Source organism: Anabrus simplex, chromosome 1, assembly GCF_040414725.1.
Source record: "Anabrus simplex isolate iqAnaSimp1 chromosome 1, ASM4041472v1, whole genome shotgun sequence".
Lineage (NCBI taxonomy): Eukaryota > Metazoa > Arthropoda > Insecta > Orthoptera > Tettigoniidae > Anabrus > Anabrus simplex.
Window position 1 is genome coordinate 1,144,262,603 of NC_090265.1, and position 24,638 is coordinate 1,144,287,240.

A 24,638-nucleotide genomic window follows, 5' to 3' on the forward strand; every position below is an offset into this window, starting at 1 on the left:
AAAAGGAAATGTTGACCTCCATACCTTTCTACCAGAAGTTACTAATAGCTAATATAAAATGTGATCGATCACCGGAATAAAATAAACCAAGCAAACTTTTAGTTTCAGTAAACAAGATTGTTCAGTTAGATGCTAAGGAGATCACTTCCTCTTCATCACCTCGAGTAATTAATACCATTACCACCAAGGGGCTGTTCCCAAGATAAGTAATAATTTAATGGAGAAGTTTACGCACACGCCGCAACCAAACTAAAAGATAGTTCATTCTTTAAAAAGGGTGGCGCAAATGGATTAACGAAGATCAAATATAGTTAACAAGATACACCAAACCAAAAATATCAACAGAGAACAACGCAAAGCACGCGTATCGGTTCACTCCATCCAATTCCCAACAACAATCCAATCAACATCCCGTTGTTAAGGTAACCCAAAACAACGCAAAGCCTCCTTCTCAAGCGAGGAGGAAGATAAACACCAGCAAGGAAAAATAACCCGAAAACCCCAGGAGAAAGAAAACATACCAAACAGAGCAGAAAAGTACACAGAATTACGAACAGGAAACCCCAGAAAGAAAAGTTGATAAGCTCAATACCTTGGAAAAGCCACCTTGGTTCACATGAAAATATTACAATACTGGCCAGAAATGAACATTATTAAATTTAAAATTAAATTTTCGAAACCAGTCCACCGTGCATTTTCCATGCTCCAAAGAATAATTGGTTAGAAGAACCCAACTTTTGAAACACATTAACTCACACAACGCCAAGTCCGAATTCGATGATATCATAATAATAATTATTATTATTATTATTATTATTATTATTATTATTATTATTATTATTATTATGCTCATCCCGATGAAAGTACATCAAACTTTTCTTCACGAGGTATAAGAAAATAATAGCACAGGTACGTACCTTTTTCAGACACTACACTTTAGAAAATCCAAACCTGGTCATTGTTGATAGTGTTCACCACGAGGCAACTGAACTTAATCTCTCCACAAAGTATCCAGAATAAGCTTTCACCAAAAATAAGATATTTACTGAAAATGGTAGAAGGTCAACCACAAGCTCAACGGGGAAACATCCTCGTTAAAGAGAAATTCACCCAGGTTTTAGTGTAAAAACACCACGCCATTGCGTGGGAAACGTTTCCACTTCTACACATCATGGCTTCTCGATCTCAACTGACGCCTCGGCTCGCGGGCTCAGAGCAATCACGCCAGGGAGCTCCCCGCGCATGCGCAGCTAAGCGAAGACATTGCATATATCCAGAGCAAGAGCGAACTCCGCATTACGTAAAATAATTAAAGTACATTGGCATAAAGCTGTTTGACACTAATTTCTATAGTAATAACACCAATCCAAAAGGTTTTTGGGGAGTCTCAATACTGTTAATACTGTCACAGGAGAAAAAAAATCAACACAGAAGAGCGAAGGAAATTTACTAAAAATCATTAAAGGGGAAAATAAACATGTCATTACACCAAGGTCCAAATCTTTTTCAATGGAATCAATTACATACACCGAATATTTGCTCTGTAAGTTAGTTAAGATTCTCTACACATAAGCAACAGGTCATACTCTTGGAGAAGCTCTCCAGTGATTGCTTTGCCTGAGGCGTCAATTTTATATTTATTACAACACCTAGTATTGAAGTCCGGAATGACAGGCATTCATAAGAGCGAATTTTGATGCCTTAAAGGCTTCTTGCTGGGGACGATCCCAGATGAACTTAACGTCCCTATGCCTTAGATAATTTAAAGGAGCAGCAATCTCAGCAAAATTAGGTATGAACTTCCTAAAGAAATTGACCATTCCAATGAAACGGGCTCTTCCCTTAACATCTTTAGGTGGACTAAAATCCCTGATGGCCTGGATGCGAGAATGATCGACAGACACTCCTTCAGATGAAATATATGCCCCGAAAAGGCCATCCTAGGCTTTGCAAACACGACCTTGGACAACTCCACAGTGAGGTCAGCGCCTCTCAAACGTTCAAGCACTTCTTTAACATGTTCCAAATGTTCCTCAAAAGTTTCAGAAAAATATAACCAGATCATCCAAATAGTTGAAAACAAATTTAAATTTTATGTCGGAAAGGATTGAATCGAGCAACCGGGTAAGAATGGCCACTCCACACAATAGGCCAAAGGGAAGTCTCAAAAATTCATACAAATTCCAGTCGGCGATGAAGGCAGTAGCGGAATGGATTGCTTGGATAGAGGAATCTGGTAATACACCTGATTGAGATCTAGTACAGTAAAGAATTTAGCACCAGAGAACCATCCAAAACAGGTATCCAGATTAGGCAATGAGACAGATTGCAGTATGATCTTACGGTTCAAAGAACAGTAGTCTGTTACAGCTCTGAATCCACCGGAAGGTTTAGGAACAAGTAACACGGGATGAATAAGGGAACGTGGAGGGCCTAAAAACTCCATCTTTCAACATTTGGTCAACAGTTTTCTGTAGTTCAGTCATGCGGGGAGGAGAAAGGCGATATGGAGGAGATCTAATAGGTTGTTGATCAGATAATTCAGTTTGGTATTCAAGAACACCAGTTAAGCCCAATTTATTAAAAAACACTTCAGGAAATTGTTTATCCACAGCACGCACTCTTTCAGCTTCCCCTTTAGACAGATGTTTAAGATCTATATTATCAATGTCACTAATCTTTCCTAGGGTAAGGTTACCAACACAAGTAATAGCACAGTTATGCCAGGGAACATCAACCAAGTTAAATTTATGATTAGGGCAAAATTTGAAAAAGAAATTTCTACCTTGAAGGTCCAAAACTAATCCAACACCAGACAAGAAATTGGTGCCCAGAATCATATCACAAGAGAGGTTAGAAGTCACCAAGCATGGAATTTTCCAGGTAAAATCACCAATTCTAAACTTTACCTTTACAGATCCTAGAATTTCCATCTTACTCCCATTAGCAGTAACACATTTAATTTCAACATGTTGTAAGGAAGGCAGTATACAAGCATACTTCAACCACCTGGAATCAAGCAAGCTTATTACACTCCCAGAATCAATCAAGGCTATTAATGGTTCATTGTTCACCTCAGCGTTAACAAAAGTACCCTGGGTTACAACAAGAGCAGAGATCCTTTTACACTCTTGCGGACATATTACCAGTTTAAAATTTTTGAAGGGTTAATTTCAACAGGATCACACACATTATCTTTAGGAAATTGTCATTGACCATGTTTTTGGAAAGGACAGTTATTTTTAAGATGTTGCCTAGACCCACACAGATACTAGGATTTTGACTTGTCGAAGGACATGCATTTTAAGGTGATCTTTTGACCTGCAATTGAATTTTTTAACATTAATACTCTTGGATAACTGAGAGGGAACAGTGTGCATATAATTAGTAGGAGGAGGGTGACGGATGGGTCTGGACTCATCTCCATGTTTCACATCTTCAGCGAAAGAGCATAGCAGTTTCTAACTCCTCAAAATTTAGTCAACGAAAGGCTTGACCTATACGAGGGTGATATTCCCTTTAATACCCTGGCAACCATCTTTTCCTCAGGTACACAGATTCTAAATATCTTACAGAAGAATCTGATATCAACTTAAAGTTTCATTGACTATAAATGTTGAATGCACCCTAAGTTGTGGTATGCTCTAGCCTTCAGTATATTAATTTGTGCTGTAGTGGGAGTTTGTTCAATGAACTCCTCCTTTATAACTCCTATCTCATGTAAAGAATCTGTAATAGCATGCAAGGACTCACCAATTGTTGCTCGTGTCAATTAAGGAGAGGTTAATGGGCACCTGAATACGAGGAGGTTTTCATGGAGAAACTGGGTCCTGAAACAATGTTGGGGAATCAAGCTTTGGAGAGCAAGGGAAGGGATGGATTTTGAAAGGACTAATTCATGAAATTCATTTATCTTTAGATTCCGCGAGGTAGCTTCTGAAATTTCCCTTTTTAAAATACCTTTGCAATGTGAGAACAAAGCCCAAAAAATACCTAAATCATCAACAGAGTATACACTACCAGATTCAGTCATCTCTAGTAAGAATCTTAGAAACCTAATGCTTTCTTCGATAGAATTTACAGAGAAGTTCCTGACTCCGTGAAACAGTTCTCTTAGGAAGTTATGGGAAGGAGTAGCACTCAACCGGGATAAAAGACTGTCTAATGCAGGAGTGGTTTCACAACATGAGCTTTGGTTATTGGGAGGGGAAACAACATGGTTCAGGATATCATTAGAACTAGGATTAGAGCAGCTTCCCTTATCGACAATAGACAAGTTCTCCATTTCTCCACTGGATATCATTAAATCCAATTCAGCAGAGATACTAGAGGCAAGACTCAACAATCTGGTGCATTCACTAATACTTTCAACTTCAAGTTTCATAGACAATAAATCTTGAATGCACCCCAAGTAGTGGTATACTCTAGCCTTCAGTCTATTAATTTGTGCTTTAGTGGGAGTTCTTTCAACGAACTCCTCCTTTATTACTCCTATCTCATGTAAAGAATCTGTAATAGCATGCAAGGACTTACCAATGGTGCTCGTGTCAATTAAGAAGAGGTTAATGGGCACTTGAATACAAGAAGACAGGAGGGTTGCGCACTCTTCGACCGTGCCAGCTGGTTCAACACCTCGAATAGTGAGATCATAGACCAATTCGGCCTTCCGCAATTGGTGGGGGAACAGGATAGGAGGTGCCATGATGGATGTACATGAAACAAATAATCAAAAGATCAAACAAGATAAATGCGCTTTGTTTCACAGGAATATCTGACAGTTTGTGAGTACTTTGTTTTCCTTTTAACGCCTCAAAAATCCGATACTGTACAGTGAGCAGGTTTAAAAAAAAAGGAAGGATGAAACTAACCTTCAGATAGCTACGAGCAGACGGTACAAAAAAAAAAACCAACCATCAGCTCTGGCTACCACTAATTGTACCGGCTTGGTACCGCCAATGAGCCAATACAAGTATAAATAGACAAGAAAGTGCAAAACCACCCCAAAAAAGACACAGCAAGAAACAAAAAAGATAAGAACTTAACCTTAAGCAGGTAGGGGTGTTACCAAATAACCCATGGATTAAAGTAAAAACCTGTCACGGCATAGAATTGTTAAGATTTAATAAGAAAAAACACCACACCTTTAATAAAATTTTAAATTAAGAAAACAATTTAAATTGAAGTTGATAAGATAAATTGTCATCCTCGTTTGAGAGGGGTAAAAAAAAGGTTAAGACTAGTGTTCAATTAACAAGCAATCTTAAACACGGCCGGCCGATCGAGTTAAATGAAAGAAACAAATTGAAATTACTACCTTTTCTACAAGATAAAATTAATCCTCTCAGCTCTCGGTAACCTTTTTTTTTTTTTTTTTTTTTTTACTTAATTCCAATTAGCCTTTTAAAATGTTTGTATTTCTTTTTCCTTAATTTAAGTATACTTATTCCAAACTGGTTATAATTTCAAATGAGGTCTTTCCTTTTTTTGAAAGAGTTACACATCATTAGGGTTAGGTTACACTTACGAAGTTCCCACAAGAAAAAATAAGAATTACGATCACAAGATTGAAAATATAAGGTTGCAAAACCAACGCAAAGGGGAAAGAAAATCAACACAGAAGAGGGAATAAATTCACCAAAAATCATTAAAGGGCAAAATAAATGTGTCATTACACCACCAAGATCCAAATCTTTTTCAATGGAATCAATTACTCCGAAACATCAATCAACAATCATCAACAATCGTCATGAGCATCAACATCTCCATGGTAACGTATACACGCTAAAAAAAAAAGAGAAGGGCCAATCACTGGCCATAACACAACAATAGTGGATTACATGGAAAGAACAAAAGAGAATCAGGTCAACCAAAAGCCCAAAAATATCAAGATAAATTAAAAATTAAAAGAGAAACCGAAGGAAAATATTAAGAGTGGAACAAAGCCCAAATTTTAACAGCCTTGCAGAAACTCACTTGGTTGATAACCCTCCTTAAACCTTTTTGTTTAAGAAGTACGTAAGAGGGCAAGGTTCCTCACAATAATAATAATAATAATAATAATAATAATAATAATAATAATAATAATAATAAAATTTTACAGTTTCAAATATATAGTAGTAGATTATTTAACCTGACAATAAACGCAAGGCCTTTTCGTAAATATAGATACATTTTACATTATTAAAACCCAATAAACATTTCAAAACAGAAGACAAGAAATTTGACGATAGTGGACGTAATTTCGAACCATCACACCGAACACACGTAATTTTACTATAAGAGGAAATAGTTTCTTTAGAAGTCTACATACATGCAGCAAAGAAAATGCGGAATTAAAAACAGACTTGATGAAACTTACCGTTTTTGTAGTGTCTTGTAGAAACACTTAAACATGCCTTACCACATGTCCTTACTTACAACAGATGAGCCTTGTTAGTAGGCACTCAAATCACCTTAAACTACCAAACGAGGATTTCTTTTAAGAATAAAAACAAATCTTCTGAAGGTGATAACACCCTCGAGTTACTATATCTATCCAGGATCCATAATTCTAGCCGAAACTAGGACACCGCGTGGACACCAAACACGTCTTTCCTTTGTGGTTGCTGAACACACAGTCATGGCTGACCTCAGGTCAAAACATGCATTGGCTGGCTTAAACGGGTAGCCGTGCGCTGATTTGCCAACAAGAGAGAGAGAGAGAGAACAAGTTTAGCCCGCTGCCGCGGGGAGCAGCACAAAGCAGAAGCGAACAAGCACATAACTTGCTTAATTGACGAAATACATATGAAGTTTTTAAAGGAGTAGGAGCTTAGCTCTCAGACGTAGCAAATATTAATATTAAATTTGTGGCATCAAATCACAAAAAAAATAATAGTAGAAATCGCATTGGCCATAAGCCTAGTGATACAAATTTCCACAGCGAGATTTGTCAGGTCTAAAATGTTTATGGAGAGGGCTCCAAACACGTTACTTCCATAACAGAAATTAGGACAGTACTGTAATGTCCTCCCTTAGTTGTAACCACACAGTATGAAATGTAATACAAATGGGAATAAAAGCCTGTCGTCTAAGAATGAGCAGAAGCATAAAAGGAAGATATTGTATTGTTCTACAGTACTTCATAAATCAGTGAAAGCCAGGCTGAGTGGCTCAGATGCTGGTCTTCTGACACCATCTTGACAGGTTCAATCCTGGCTCCGACTGATGGTATTTGAAGGTGCTCAAATATGTCAGCCTTTTGATGGGTGTTAGGCCCTTTTAAACAACAAACATCATCATCATCTTGTGTCTGTAGATTTACTGTGGGATAAAATTCTGGCTCCTCAGAATCTCCAAAAACCATCAGAAGTACATATTGGGACTTAAAACCAATTAGATTATTAAAAAATTATTGAAATATGTAGGATTATGAAAATATCAGAAGAGCATAATGAGTTATTCATTCATGTAGCACGCTCACATTACATTCATTCATTCATTCATTCGTTCATTCATTCATACATTCATTCCAGTAACAGCTTCTACTTGATTTTCTCTAGAAAATTGTCGTACGTACGACATCATAATTGGTGTAAAACCTTCAATTATTATTTTTAATATATTTTAATTATAGTTTATATAAGGCTAAATTATCTTTTATTAAATGTTAATTATGATTAATATATGATTTCCCTGTACATAGGTAGTATAGAATTGTATAACCTCAAATGCGTATTGTTTAACCTCAAAATCTATATTGTCGAAAGCAGTAGAAAATTCCATAATGTTCGTATGTTAGACTTATTGTACTATAATTTGGTGTATATGAAGGGTTCTGGAAACTTACTGTAAGGTTTTATTACCCAGATACATTTAGAGACATTACGAATGTTGTGAGTATTTCAATGTGTGTTATTAAATAGGAAAAGAACATTCGAGTACCCATTCGACTAGCTGGTCGATCGATGTTTCGAGTGTGTTTCATTAGAGTGTTGTAAGAACTCTTCCAGAAGTCGATCATTCTAGATGGTTGATCGAATGGTATAAATATCGAGCTGTCAGTCAGTGAAGGCAGTTCTCAGTTCTAAGTTCGCAGATCTTGGTTCCTGGGACTCAGGCAAGTGATGGACTGGGAGTGACTGTTGAGCTCCGAGGTGGAGTCAGATCATTGGACTCGAATGAGTGAGTGAGGCGGGGAATTCAAGAGAGTGCGCGAGTCAGTGTTGTTGATATCTGTACTGGTCAGAATCGACTTCAGGGTACTCCGCTATTGAGAGTTGTATATAGTGTCATATGCGACGATGTATAATTGTGTGTTGTGACGACAGTGTAAATAAAGTAAATTATATAAGGAAGTGAACGTGTTCTCGTTTGATATTTATTTACGCAAATAAAATCGCATCGTAGAACGATAAAATGACCATAGCAAGTACAGCCCTTTTGAAAATATTCAGCAAGTTGGGTATTCTGATACTTTTTGAGAGAGAGTTTTATAATTTCTAGGCAACTCCAGTGAGAGAATGACTGTACAAAGCATTTTGATGCAAAGGAATAGAAGGGGTGTATTGTGGTTATGATGAAAGAAGGTGAAACCTGGATCAATTAGTCATCAATGATCTGCATTTAGGACTGTCACCCAGTGATATGTTCCGAGCTGTCAGTGGAGAGATTGTGCGGAATGACATTAATAATAGATAAGTAAAATTAAAATCCACCTTTTCATTACTAATATTAAACTGAACAAGTTATAATATTTACTTGAAGTAGTTTCGACGCTGGTGAGCGTCATCTTCAGCCAGATATGAGAACAGGCAATCGTAAATAAACATATCATCATTATGTCAATGCATATATAAACACTCTTAATATGGGACTTATGATGCCCCTAAAAGTATCTGGAGAAAACTTAAAATAATCATAATTTCAAAATCTTGAAGTCACGATTAGAACGACACTTAAATCAAACCCCATAGCAGTACAGCCCTTGAAGGGCCTTGGCCTACCAAGCGACCGATGCCCAGCCCAAAGGCCTGCAGATTACGAGATAACGTGTGGTCAGCACGACGAATCCTCTCGGCCGTTATTCTTGGCTGAGTTAACGTAGGCTGAGTGGACCTCGAACCAGCCCTCAGGTCCAGGTAAAAATCCCCGACCTGGCCGGGAATCGAACCCGGGGCCTCCGGGTAAGAGGCAGGCACGCTACCCCTACACCATGGGGCCGGCAGAACGACACTTACCACAACATAATTCTTTTCACTCAAGTTAGAACTTTGAAAGTATTGAGTTCGACTTGGAACTGTAAGATTCCCAAATAAATAAAATCTAAGCAAATACACCTCCCTTCCAATCTACATATAGGCGAAACAGTTTCCCTTTCCCCTACCAACAGTGCTTCTCCAACTCCCCCAGCCAGGTTCCGCTAGGCGAGAGGAAACACAATTATAATGCACAGAGTAGTGTGGTGAGTAAAAGACCAGAGCTAGGCTCAGAAGGTAAACCAGCCATAGGGAGAAACATAATAAAGGGTAAGTTTCCACATTTTTTAGCAAAAACATTTCCTTTTCCTTTTGACAGTTCAAACCCACCACGTTATTTTCTTTCTTTGCAAACCATGTCATTGAATTTTTTCAATTTGAAACATTCGGCGCACTCTTGTTGGCAGTTTTCAGATGGAAACCAAGCGGGCTTTCAAAAGGACGTTGGCGCTTAGAGGGTTAAGCAACATGCAGATTTAGCAACACCACCTCGCAAAGCCCATTAAATCCTTCCACGAAGCGATCTGATTGCCTAACTTTGGCAGCTGATTAAATGACAACAGCACAAGTTATCTTTTTTTTAAAATTATTAATATTTATCAATATGACTAACCCTCTAACTCTCATATACCCGGTTCAGCTAACAGGAGCGGCTCATGAGGTAGTGCCAGTGTGCCATGCACCTCCAATGTAATAAAGAAAGAATGTGATAATTTTTTCCTTTCAAGAACAGTTTGTATTAAATTTAAATTTCAAGAAAATGTATGCATATTTTATTCTGCCTTGATTTGGATCAGTGCACAAACTAACATGCACTCTGGCAGCACTGGTCTGAACGCATGCGTTGTATCTTACATGCACCACCTTCAAGCATACGATACTGTACAAAAGACTGTTTGGCTTGGATTTGTATGTGTTGTGAAGGGCTGAGGGAGTGCCAATGGCCACGTAATGCAATGCTTCAATTTCATCACTACAGTACAGCATGTAACAAGCCCAAGTTAAAACTACTTTATACTCAGCCACTAGAATTTAGACCAGGCAAGTTGGCCGTGCGGTTAGGAGCGCGCAGCTGTGAGCTCGCATCTGGGAGATAGTGGGTTCGAACCCCACTGTCGGTAGCCCTGAAGATGGTTTTGCGTGGTTTCCCATTTTCACACCAGGCAAATGTTGGGGCTGTACCTTAATTAAGGCCACTGCCGCTTCCTTCGCTTTCATAGGCCTTTCCTATCCCATCGTCGCCATAAAACCTATCTGTGTCGGTGCTCTAGAATTGTCGCATAAGGGGCACAATGAAACAGAAACATCCAAAGGTAAAGGCGTATTTCTTGAGTTGATTCAGTTTAGTGCTGAATTGGATAAAGGCTTAAAAGTTCATCTCCATCAGTTCTCCATATTTAAAGGCCAATACCATTCAAAACGAGCTGCTTGAATGCACTTTACAGGTGTATCATAATGAAGTTTCCAAAGAAATAAAAGTTTGACTATGTAGTAAGTCACCAATGAATCAAGTGATGTATCTTGCAATTTCCAGTTAGTTATTGTGTTGTGCTACATTGTTGATGGAAGACCAATAGAAATATTTTAGAACTTCATCATCTCGAAGGGCAAAATGCTCATTCCATTGCAGACTGCACATTCGTGGAAATTGACCCCTTAATTATTGATCAACGAAGAAAACTAATTGAGTTATGATAGATCATCTGTTACAAGTGGTGGATGAAATGCTGTGCAATAATTAATAAGAACAAGTATTCCAATGCAAAATTCATTCATTGCTATGCTCACCAACTCAAGTCGTACAGCAGCCTCCTTGAATCAACAAGATCGCTTCTTTTTATGCACATCTATAAGGAATTTTTCTTCTTCTCTTTTTCCCGCCGTAAAGATCACAAGCGTTGCATGAGATCATAGAGAAAAATGTGCCTCAAGTGTCGCTCACGCAATGAAATTACCATTCACGTGTAGTCAAAGATGTGCACAAGAACAAAACAAGAACAGAGACGATCAAAGAAGTAATGGAATCCATTGTAAGCTCAGACCATAAAGTTGCCTTCCACAACTGAATAAGCTGGGGCTTACAATCAAAGGCTAAAAGACAAGGGTTTCATTTTCTGGCTAACATTTTTCAATAAGATAATGCCCCATTAATCAGCTGCAAAAGAGAATTATTGATCCAATAAAAAATAAAACAGTAATTCAGAACAAGAAAGGATAGAAAATGGACTTTCAGTACCATTCTTATTAGTTCAGATGAAGGTGTCATTCGAGGTTTTAGAACAATTATTTTTGGTATGTAGGCCCTACATATTTTTTTATTTTTTTAAGATTGGACCTTTTTAGTTATTTTCTTGAAACTGGAATTGTAAGATAAAATGCTTGTGGATTAAAGTAAATATTTATAATAGTTTCTCTATTTCTGATTTTGTCTCAGTTGGTACTTCATCATCATCATCATTATTATTATTATTAACTTTATTGGCCACATTGGACCACTTGAGTCTTCCATGTACACTTTTTCTTTGAAGGTTGTACTGTTTAATTCTTCTTATCTGCCCAGTACTTCTTCATTCGTTTTGATCGCAGTGTTGTTAATTCATCTGAAATTTCTACAGGCCTTCTGTGCATCATTTCAGTTGAAAATTTGTGATTCTTAAGAAGGGTGGTATTTTATTCTTGTTCTCTGCATCTGTAATTTTTTAGTAACTGTTTTGAGATCCTCTTGAATTTTTTTGATCCAATGCCCTCCTGTCTTTCCCAGATTTCTCATCACTAGTCGTCATAAAATCTTGTTTTCTGGTAGTCTTAAGGTGAAAGAAATAAGAGATTCTTTTCTTCTTCATCATGCTGATAACTGGGCCAATCTCTCGATAGACAGTTTCGTTGGGGAGGATTCTCCATACTCCTTCAGCCTGGTACTTTTTATTTATGCAAGTTCTGAAAGTTCTTCTTTCAGTTTTGAGGAGCTGATCAGTTCTTCTTTCATTTTTAATTTGGTACAAGGTTTTGCAAGCGTAAGAGGCTTCAGGCAAATTACAGTTTTGTAGTGTTGGATCTTAATGTCTATTGAAAAGCATTTTTTGTTATAAGTTGACCAAGTTAGAAATTGTGCTTTTTTCATTTTGTTGGTTCTGTTTATCCGTGTTGCTTTCTCGCTTAAGTTGTGCATAATGATTTCTCCACGGTATTTAAATTGTAGGACTATGTTTACTTTTTGATCATTTATGATGACTTTGTTTATGTCAAGGGGTTTCATTGGCATGATCTGAGTTTTCTCAAAGGATATTTGTAATCCTATTTTTAAATGCAATTTTCTGGAGACTGGTGATCTGAGCACAGACTTCTTCCATTTCAAGGGCTAAGAGAGCTAAATCATCTGCAAACCCTAGGCCAGGGATGGCGAACCTATGCCACGCGTGTCACCTAGTGACACGCGAACACGATTTCGGTGGCACACCACCTGCATATTAACGATTTTATGTACGTCTTGTACTATAGATTATACATATCTCGTGCATCGTATAGTCATAGGGCTTCAGGTTTAAAAAATAAATACCGAAATTGTAAATTCTAGTTCCATTCGGACATGCATTATGGCAACACTGATAGGTCCGGAAGTCAAGTGAGATAAATATCAGATGCAGCCGACGAGCCATTTGCTCACCCACATCAGTGAAGTTTAACTTGTTTGTGGTTGCTAGCATCGCGTAATTTTTCTTAGTCAGTTACTGTTTACTGTTTTGAATTTTGTAAGACAAATAGTTGCCAAGGGATTATCCCATTTTCGAGATTTGGAGAAACTATCGCACTTTATTTCAAAACCTCATACTGTATTGCACAAATGAGCGATATGAAGGCCAATTTTTTGAGTGGTTCACAGTTTAGAAATTGACTTGACTGAATTTCAAGAAAGCAGTAGGTACATGGCTGAAGAAATTCGTACAACTTGGTGTAGCATCGATAAAAAGTGAGATTGATGGTGAATACTCTCTCCAGAAGCCGGAGAACTTCATATTTGACCAGTGGAACAGTCTGCCACAAATGATGTTTTTGGCCATGAAGAAACTTGCTACAGTGCTACTTACTTTGTTTGCGAGCAGCTGTTTTCTACAATGAACGTTGTGAAGTCAACAGTTAGAAACCGTCTTGGTTCAGATCTAATAGTTTCTCGTGTGTTACTGAAGACAAAAAGTTATAAACCTAACATAAATGACATGGCTACTAAGTATATTTGCGGTATTGGCAAAATACGACCATGAAACATGCAATGAAATGTATTATTTTTACAATGTATATATGTATAAGTAATAACGTATTAAGAGAAACAATTTAGAATTAGGGATGAAAGTCGGTGTAGGTGGTAGTGGTGGTGGGGATGGATGGTAGCAATTATATACGAAAATAACAAGTGACACAATAGACAGTTGAGAATAATAAACCAGACTTAAAATGGCACACTAGTTGGAAAAGGTTCGCCATCCCTGCCCTAGGCAGTTTGTCCTTATTGAGGGTTTTGCTCCAATTTTGATTTTAGGTGGGTTTTATTTTCGCCAAATTTTCGTGATGTAATCTAGAGCCACATTGAAAAGCAGTGGGGATAATCCGTCACCTTGTCTGAAGCCTTATATTTATTGTAAAGGCATTTTCCCCTGAACTTTACCTTTGAAATTGTGTTGGTTAAAATTAGTTCAATAATTATTGTTAATTTAGGATGAAGGCCATATGATCTGATGATTTTAAAGTGGCCCAATTATGCCTTTTGAAATAAACAGCTCTATTTGTAATATTCATTGAAGGATAGTCTTGTATAATACCACAGTTAAATAATGTGATTCCACGAACCTACTACGCTGGCGTAGCAGGGGGAGAGGTTATACTCCCACGTGGCGCGTCCCAGGTGGCGGATAGGGGGATCCTAACCAGCTTGCCGGCGGACTGGAGTGAAATAAAATACCTCTCGTGGACCAAACACACTACCCCCTGCGGGTGGGGGACGCACATGTAGAATACACTTGCGGTATCCCTTGCCTGTCATGAGAGGCGACTAAAAGGGGCCCAAGGGGCTCTCAACTTGGGAATGTGGATTGACAAACACGGGGCCCTTAGCTGAGTCTTGGCATTGCTTCCACTTACTTGTGCCAGGCTCCTCACTTTTGTCTACCCTGTCCGACCTCCCTTGGTCATCTCTTGTTCTTTTCTGACCCCGACGGTGTTAGAGCATTCGAGGCCTAGGGAGTCTTTCATTTTCACACCCTTCGTGGCCTTTCTTCGTCCGTTACTTCATCCTTCGAAGTGACGGATCCCTTCTTTCTTCTCCTTTTTTCTCTCTCTTTACCCCCTGTGGGTGGGAGACGCAGACGAATAAGACACCCACGGTATCCCCTGCCTGTCGTGAGAGGCGACTAAAAGGGGCGACCAAGGGATGATTGAATTAGAACCATGAAACTACTTTTGTTTCGTACCATCACGCGGGGAACACCATGGGTTGCCTGTACTTGCGAGTAGTGCCACTATATTAGGTACACAGTAGGTTTGTGATTCGTAGCAACAGTGGGTGTGGACTGTGGGTTCCCAGTACCCGTGAGTCGTACCCACGTGAGCAACTCCACGGGTCTGGGCGTAGCCTGTGAGTTGTACCACTATATGAGTGACACCGTGGTCTGCGTTGCCTGTGATTAGTACCCACTATGTGAGGAACACCACAGGAATACCGGCGCCAGTGATTAGTACACCTAGGTGAGGAGCCTCATTGGTTTGCATTGGCTGTGAGTGGCGCCATTGTCTGAGAAACACCATAGGTCTGCATTACCTGTACGAGGTACAATACTTGTGAGTAGTACCATAATATTTGGAACACCGTGAGTTTACGCTACCTTTGATTAGTACCGCTACATGACAAATACCATGGTTCTACTTTACTAGCGATAAGTACCATTCTGAGGGGCCTTAGACCTGGATTTTGGACCCCTTTAGACATCAAGCACCCTCGATTCAGGATTGTGCTTTATAAGTGGTCCCTTGGTCAGTAATACTATTATTTATGATCTTTTTTGAGTCGGATCCACTGTTTTTTGTTTGTTTTTGTTTTTTCTTTTGTGTGTGTTCATGTCCATCCATTCATTCTTCATGACATTTTTTTTTTATTTCGGTCAGTGGATTTCATTTCGTACCTCGACGTTAGGCCCCTTTAAACAACAAGCATCATCATCAAATAATGTGATTTCATATAACAAAAATATACAACATAGTGCTTGCAACTTTGAACTACAGTATTTGTTTACAAAATTTGAATTTGTTAACACCACTAATAGGATAATCACCAGCTACCACTGGAAGCTGACAAATTTTTCCCCTGCAGGAAGAAACCCATGGACAGACAAAGGAAAAGGTGAAATAGCAGACTGCACAAAGACCTGAGCCAAGTCAAAATTGGAAAGGACTGGCGCAGATTGTTTCCTTGTGCATAGAATGAACATTTAATTATTTTTTTCTGTTCCATGATGAACAGTTACATCTTGTTGTGGCTTTGTAACCTAGCCACATTCTATGCATTATGCAAGGTCTAATGAATAAAGAACATTGTTGGCAGCAAAATCATTTGTTGAGATATATCAGTTCATATTGAACCCAATAATTGTACTTTGAGTGTGGAAGCATAACAGTATAATTGGTTCTAAATCAAGTAAAAGTTTCTTAGTTCATTCATTTAAGTTCTAACTTTAAATAGATGATGATATTTATCATAGTTATCAGTTGATATTTGCTGAACCGGGCAAGTTGGCCGTGCGGTTAGGAGCGCGCAGCTGTGAGCTTGCATCTGGGAGATAGTGGGTTCGAATCCCACTGTCGTCAGCCCTGAAGATGCTTTTCCGTGGTTTCCCATTTTCACACCAGGCAAATGCTGGGGCTGTACCTTAATTAAGGCCACGGCCACTTCCTTCCCATTCCTAGGCCTTTCCTATCCCATCATCGCCAAAAGACCTATCTGTGTCTGTGCGACGTAAAGCAAAATAGCAAGATATTTACTTTTTGCTGATTATTTTTTAAACTGAGGTTTCATAGGGCAGATTTAGATGACAACTCTTTGCAGGTTAGTGTAATTATCTTTCTTGTAGCGTTTGTGTTTTTTTTTTAAAACTTCTCAGCTGTTTATGGAGAAAAGATAACTTGAGTCATAATAGCTTAATGACAGTCACCTATTTCTCACTGAAATATCAGTCAGTGCATACAGGATGTACAAATTTAATGGTTTGGTCTTATGGTTGAAATTCTTCCTTAAACTGTTGGTATTCTTGTAATAAATTTAAGCTCACTTGTATTCGAAATGAACAAATTTCTGACAGTGAAATGGAGTGCTTACATCGATCACCCAGTGTTTCCCTTTTTCACTCATCACTTTTCTTGATGAACTCCTTTCTTGATTCCTTCCTAGCCAGTTGCTTAACCATTTGAAGTGCATTATTTGTGCCCTGTGTCTAATTTTGAACGGGACCTCTGTTTACTCCATGTTACTTGGATATTGTGAAGGAGAATCTTACATTGGTAGCAACTCAGTGCGTAGGGTACACAGTTCCAGGCGTGTGGTTGTTGGCTTGCATTCGAGAGGTACTGGCTTTGAACACCACTGACAGCAGCCCATTTTCCATGGCTTCCCATTTTTACACCAAGCAAATGCTGGGGCTGTACCTTAATTAAAGCTACACTCACTTCCTTCCCAATCCTAGGACTGTTCTTTTGCATCGTTGCCATAGGACTTGTCTGAGTCGGTGCAATGTAAAACAAATTAGTAAAAAAATTGATAGCTCCATATTCCTTGGCTCCCTAAAACTCTCTACTTCTTTGGCTACCCTTTCATAGTTTTTATTTCACTTTTAGGTTGCATCTCCAGGGTTTCCTGCATTGGAGGAGTTGAGTGTGGCTGGCATTGCAGGACTAGATGGCATGTACTCCACACCATTCATTGATGACTCTGCTGTGGAGCGTATTCTGAAGACCTCACACAAACTGCGATTATTGGATGTCCGTGGGTGCTCTCGTATATCTGATTCAAGTCTTGTGCGAGTACCTGCTTGGGATTTAGAGCATCTTTTTCTCTCAGGTTTGTTGAAGTTATGTTTAAGAGCATGCATTATTATAGTACAGATTATGAAGGGCATGTTATTGTATAAATCTGTAAAAGTTATCAGAATTTATTTGTACTAAACTTTAGTAGAAAATGCTAATCGTAATATGCAAGATTGTCCTGTAAATTACATCAGTATCATGCAAATACAAAATATATACCTAATCTAGCTGAGGGTTAAGATTGGAACTACCAGAAGGCTGTTCAGCAGATGAAGTCTGGTACATTGCCGTGCAACCACTGTTGAGTCATCATTGCTTTGCCTTATGAATGGGTGCAGAATCTTGTTGAACATGCTGTTACTCAAGTCCTTCATAAAAGGGTCCAGAACAGTTTCCACATACACTCTGGCACTTGTTTTTATGCCTTTTTTTTTTTCAAAAAGTGAAGCTTGGTGATGCTCTCATAGCCCTCTCCACACCAAACCATGACTGAGGACGGATGGTGACTTCTCTGGACCTTAAAAAATCTGTCACGAGCTTTCCGAGAACTAGCCGCATATACCCTATCGTTCTGGTGGCGTACCATTGCAGGAGCTGTTTTGATTTAAGTTTCCTTTGCTGCTTCAGTTGTGGTGTCAGGAAATGTCTAGTACTCTGCCGATAAGCTGCAACCCCAAGCTCTCTTTAATGGTGGAGACTTTCTGGTTGGTAAAGAGAATTCTCCAATGCCCGTTGTTGGTGTACCGTGATTTCAGTTTCCTCTGCTGCTTCAGCTGTGGTGTCAGGAAATGTCCAGTGCTCTGCCGATAAGCTCTGACTCCAAGGTTTTCTGGAAGTACCTTGGATATTGATCGTAGTCACTCTTTCAGAGTTGTATGAGGGCCATCCAGTAAATAAGTTTCCCTACTTTACAAAAACTACAAGCGGGTTATTTACACTTGTGAAATATATTATTTTCATTCTACAACTCGTACACTACTTCTCCACATAGTCACCATTTCTGTCCAAACATTTTTGGTATTTTGGCAGCAGTTTTTTGATATCTTCGTCATACCAGGCCAGGTCCTATCTCCATAGCCAGCAGTTCACCTCCGTTTCCACCTCTACATCAGTCGCAAACCGCTTGCCTCCAGGGTGCAACTAAACTGTGGAAAGAAATGGAAATCACTTGGGGCAAGATCTGGAAAATAAGGTGGATGGGGGAAAAGGTCCCGTTTGAAGTTCTGCAGCAAATCCTGGGTCCTTTGAGCTGAATGGGAATGTGCATTGTCATGAAAGAGCAACACTTTCCGAGGCAGAAGACCAGGACGTTTTCGTTTGATTGCAGCTCTGAGCTTCGTAACGACCGTGCAGTACCTCTTAGCTGTGACTGTAGTGCGTCGGGGCAGGTAGTCAAGCAGTAGAACACCATTACAGTCTCAAAAGACAGTAGCCATAACTTCGCCTGCAGAGGCTGAGGTCTTGGCCTTGTTTGGTGCAAGTTTGCCAGGTTTCTTCCATACCACGCTTTGTCGTTTTGTTTTTGGAGTTGAATGATGCACCCAGCTTTCATCTCCAGTGACAGTGCGGGAAAACAGTTGATTTCTCTCTCTTAGAAGCATTTGCAGGAAAGCCCAGGCTGCCTCGATCCATTGTTGCTTGTGAACATCAGTAAGTAACCGTGGGACCCATCTGGCACAGACTTTTCGATCCTGCAAGACATGTGACAGGATCGTCACAATAGAGGAACGTCTAATATCCATACCAGGAGGCAGTCAATTCATTATCTCATCAAAATGGCGCATTGATCTTCATCCACCACATTCTGAACTGTAACAGTGGCTGCATTGCCTGTAGCATTAACAGGCCTGCCGCTGTGCTCGTCATCGTGTACATTTGATGTCATTCCAGGAACCATGAACGCCACAGGTAAACCATTTCAATGCTCATGCATCCTTCAGCATAAACATGGTAAATGGCGATGAATATTGATAGCTGTTTCATTTTTTGCCGTGAGAAAGCAAATAGGAGAACAGAGTTTACAAGCGGATACGCTTTCAAGTGGTAGCTCCACGGCAGCTGACTGTTGCAGGTCAAGCGCAGCCACCATACCACAATGAAAGTTCCTGCTGTACCAACTTAATTTTTAAACATGTGGTTTGCAGAGAAAATAAATAGGAAAACATTTATTGGATGGCCTTCGTATAATTCCATAATTTCAATACAAATTATGATTTATCAAATCACTAAAACTACACAATCATATTTAAATTGTTTTGTAGGACATATTTTGTCCCTATTTGGGACATCTTAAGCTACATTGAATTCCATTGATAAAAATTGTCATAGTCCACCATTACCTGAATAACACACACATGCACGCACGTACACACACAGAGAGAGGAGAGAGAGAGAGAGAGAGAGGGTGTGTGTGTGTTTTGTGGGGGTTTTTTTCACGCTGTAGAACGGAAATACTCTCCTAAGATAGAATGTTTGATTAATGTCTTGAAGTCTTCACTGGATATCAAAATATTGTCAGTTGAAGAGCTGTGAATAAATAAATAAATAAATAAATATATACGAGGGTTGGGGTAAAAGTCATGGCAACTATTTTTTTTTTCTTGAAGATACCAGTCCAGTTGGAAAATGTGACATATACAGACAAAAGGACAAGGTGTTAACTACATGTGTGGACAATGAATAGCACTGAAATATCGTAACACACTAATTTATTACGGTAGTATACAGGGCAATATGGCCTTCCCGGTGCAAAAGAATGACAACAGTACACATAAAGTAGACATGACAAACCTGGGCCTAAAGACCCTCAAAATAGTTCCCTGCTACTGACACCACATGCTGCCAACGATGTGGGAGGCGCTGAATACCATCTGCCTCAGCATTTGTTGCACCATGTGTGAATCGGGTCACCTGTTGGCGCACAGCATTAGCAATGTCCTCTCATGTTCCAAACCGCATACCACGTAGTGGTTCCTTAATCTTTCGAATGAGATCAAAGTCACAGGGCGAAATGTCGGGAGAGTATGGTTGGTGCTCCAATTCTTCCCATCCCCAACGTCGCAGTAGCTGCTCTACACACTCTGCTTTATGTAGTTTTGCATTGTGCAGGATTATTGCACTGTCCACAAGATCCGGATGTTTCTCCCAAACGCCACATCATACCTTTCACACCAGGAAGTCCCTGTAGTACTGTGCGGTCACTGTTCTGCCATGTGGAACTAAGTGGCAAACAATGACACCCCTGACGTCATACGTGACGATCACCATCAATTTGACTGGGGAAGGATTCTGATGGACCTTCTGCCCCCTTAGTGATCTAGAATGTCGCCACTCCGCAGACTGACGTTTCAGTTCTAGTTCGTATGCCCTGGCCCAGAATTCATCGATGGCGATTATTCGTGACAAGAATTTATCGCCGTCCTGTTGCAAGTGTGCAAGGTGGTCGGAGCGTATTGCATAGTGCACCCACCTTTGAACTTCCGTCAGTGCATGTGGCACCCACCGCGATGCGATTTTGCACAGTTGCAGCTCATAACGCAATATCCTGTGGACGGTGCGTTTCTCGACGCCACTTGCCCTCTCTAACTCCAGTAGCGTCCATCATCTGTCTTCATCCAGGAGCTGCTCGATGACGGCATGTGTCACATCGGTCCGCACACTGACAGGTTGTCCCGAACGTTGCTCATCACTGGTTGACACACATCCTTGCTGAAACTTTCCTATCCACCATGCTACTGTACGGTATGGTAGGGCATTATTCCCAAGGGCTTCCACTAATTCACTGTGACATTCCATCGCATTTCTCCCTCAGAGAACGGCTATTTTGATGGAAGCGTGCTGCTTAACACGGGTTACTTCCATCTCGCACGACACTCACCAACTGACTGATTTCACAGCCCTTGCTGCGCTACTACCAGCTATCACAGAGCCATCTGTAGTTCTGCATACACACTATGCCTGCAGAACTTCCACACGACACATATATGTTTGTGATCCGTTCACATATCTGCAAGAAAAAAAATAGCTGCCATAACTTTAGCCCCAATCCTCGTACACACACACACACACACACACACACACACACACACACACACACACACACACACACTTATGATGTGTGGTAGAAAATAAGAACATTGTAGGCAGTGTCAGATGTGCCGGGGGACACCTTTTGAAGAATAATATTGAACATTGTTGCTTTTGAAGATCAAATTGTAGCAATAGGTAAGAAGGAACGAAATCTGAAGTAAGCTTCATTATCGTAAAATTTTGAAGGTTCACCAGACATAAGCGAGAAGTCTAATTCACAAAATTAAAAAAAAAAAAAAAAAAAAAATGAAAGGAAAGGAAACGTGAAGTGAAGTGAAGTGAAGCGAAGCGAAGGGCAGCGAAGCGACTCGACTCGACTCGACTCGACTCTCCACTGGCCCCATTGGATGAGCTGTGCTTTACTGCCGAGCCTGTGCTGGACTGAATAAGCTGTGACTGCAGCAGAGGAGAAGTGGAGGGAGGTACTAGTGAGAACAGGACAAGAGGAGAACTACAAGAAGTTTGCGTGTAAATATCTACGGTAGGAATAATGTCCTGCTTCTTAAAAGTTCTGAAAATTCATCAAAAAGAACGTCACATTGTCAGAAATGTCATTAAGATTACTGACTAGGTTATATCTTTGAATGAGATGAATAAAAATATTTTCATAAATATTTAAGACAATCCCTTTGTTTTCTTCACCATAGAATAACAAGATCAAGATCAAAGGAACAGAAGGAATGATTGAAAATCTGGCATGTGAGTGCTCCTGGCAGAAACTCTATTGTATTTCTTGGCAGTGATATGTTCTTGATATTGGATACAAAAACTTTTTCCAGTCTGGCCTATTGGGCTGGCATTGCATTGGAAACACTTAAATTTGTAAATTCCAGAGCTGTGAAATTTTTTATTATCATTATTAACACTCAATGGAAACATACTCTAGTTGGGGTCTTACAAGAGAGCCTCTCCTTTACATCCTTCCTCATCATCATCATCATCATCATCATCATCATTTCCCTTTATCCAGCTGTAGCCGGGTAGGGGCAAATATGGTTCCTCTCCACTTTCTTCGGTCTTTCCACCACTCCTCCTCCAACACTGTGTCCCAGTCCAGGTTTCTTTCTATAATGCTGCATTGGATGGTATCCTTCCATCTCAATCGTGGTCGTCCACAGCCTCTCCTTCCTTGGATTTGCATTTCCATCACCTTTTTTGGCATTCTTTTGTCGCTCATTCGCTTTATGTGCCCAAACAATCTTAGTCGGCTCTTCTCTATTCTATCGTTCATTTTTTCCACTCCAATTTCTTCCCGGATTTTCTCATTCCTTATTTTGTCTCGTCTACTCTTCTGTATCATACTCCTCAAGAATTTCATTTCGGCTGCCTGTATTCGACTCTCATCCTTCTTTGTCATTGTCCAAGTTTCTGCTCCGTAAGTTGTTATGGGTACGTAATACATCTTGTACATAGTATCCTTTGCTTCCATTGGCACATCTTTGTCCCGTAACATATTTCTTACACTATGATAGAAACAACTTCCAGCTTGAATCCTTTTACTAATCTCAGCATCCAGTCGAGCATTCTCCATTAATTCACTCCCCAGGTATTTAAACGTTTCCACTACTTCCAGGGGCTTGTCCTTCCTACAATCCCTAAATATCCTCATAACCATGTGCAGAGATCTGTACCCCTTAATACAATCCCATTCATGTGATTATCCCAATGAAGATCTTTCCTTATATTAACACCTAGGTACTTAAAGCGATCCCCATAAGGAACTTTCACCCCATCAATGCAATAATTAAAACAGAGAAGACTTATCCTATTCGTGAAACTCACAACCAGACTTTTAACCCCGTTTATCATTAGACCATTGCGTACTGTCCATCTCACAACATTATCAAGGTCATTTTGCAGTTGCTCAAAATCTTATAACTTATTTATTACGGACTGATGACCTTAGATGTTAGGCCCCTTTAAACAACAAGCATCATCATCATCTTATTTATTACTCTCCACAGAATAACATCATCTGCGTCCGACTCATCGGCTGAATGGTCAACGTACTCGCCTTCGGTTCAGAGGGTCCCGGGTTTGATTTCCGGCCGGGTCAGGGATTTTAACCTTCATTGGTTAATTCCAGTGGCTTGGGGGCTGGGTGTTTGTGCTGTCCCCAACAACTCTGCAACTCACACACCACACACAACACTATCTTCCACCACAATAACATGCAGTTACCTACACATGGCAGATGCCGCCCACTCTCATCGGAGGGTCTGACGTACAAGGACTGCACCCAGCTAGCAATAGCCACACAAAATTATTATTATTATTATTATAATAGCCACCCATTCAATCACTCTTTTGTCTAATCCAATAGTCCTAATTTTTGCCAGTAGTCTCCCGTGATCTACCCTATCAAATTCCTTAGATAGGTCATTTGCTATAATTATCTTGCTGGAATCCTACAAGTTGAGCTTCAGTGGAATAAGCTTTACTAAATCCGAACTGCCTTCTATCAAAGCAGTTATTAATTTTGCAAACATGTGTAATATAATCAGAAAGAATGCTTTCCCAAAGCTTACATGCAATGCATGTCAAACTGACTGGCCTGTAATTTTCAGCTGTATGTCTTATCACCCTTTCCTGTATACACAAATATAAAGACTGGAACCTTCCACCTAATCAATACTTTTATTAATATAAAGCGTCTAAAACAATTCTATATCACAGTAATATCACAGTACCGGTTTGACCTTTTACTGAGGTCACCTTCAGCTGCTTGAGAAATCTAGTAATAATAACAGTGTACAATTCTAAAACACTACTTAATCTAATCATGAATGACACATAATTCATCAAAATAATATTTTATAGTGTTAAAATATATTTCTGGTGTTGTTCTCATAGTCTAAAATGTTCAATAGCATTCTTGTGACACCTTGTGACACACTTAAAAACTTCTTGAACTGTGTTGGTAAAACATTATTTCCATTAATTGCTCATGGTAAATTCTAAGGTGCATAGGTGAGTTATAGTTGTGAAGAATAATCTAGTATGTTCACCAGTATATTGAGACTCTGTTCTTTATGAGTGCACACGCTTATTTACTTTGTCTGTTATTGTGCAATTAACCTACTTAATTTTTGCTAAAACATCATAATGTTGAGTTATAAGTTGCTGTATTTTACAGTGTCAGCATCATTAGTAGATTTGGTAAGTACGAATGCTCCCCTCTTCATACTCGTTCCATTGGACTTGTCAATCTGTGTAGAACAGAAAAAAGGGAATGTAAAAAGCGATTTT

The 24,638-nt window shown here is 39.5% G+C and overlaps 1 protein-coding gene across 4 annotated transcripts in view; it reads left to right on the forward strand.

Moving 5' to 3' along the window:
• Fbl6 (F-box and leucine-rich repeat protein 6) overlaps positions 1 to 24,638 on the forward strand; it is a 113,285-nt gene that overhangs the window by 62,056 nt on the left and 26,591 nt on the right. For all 4 annotated transcript variants that reach the window (XM_067150663.2, XM_067150671.2, XM_067150657.2 and 1 more), the window contains exon 7: positions 17,112 to 17,334. In XM_067150663.2, the coding sequence (XP_067006764.1) occupies positions 17,112 to 17,334 (223 nt within the window). The remainder of the gene's footprint in view (positions 1 to 17,111; positions 17,335 to 24,638) is intronic.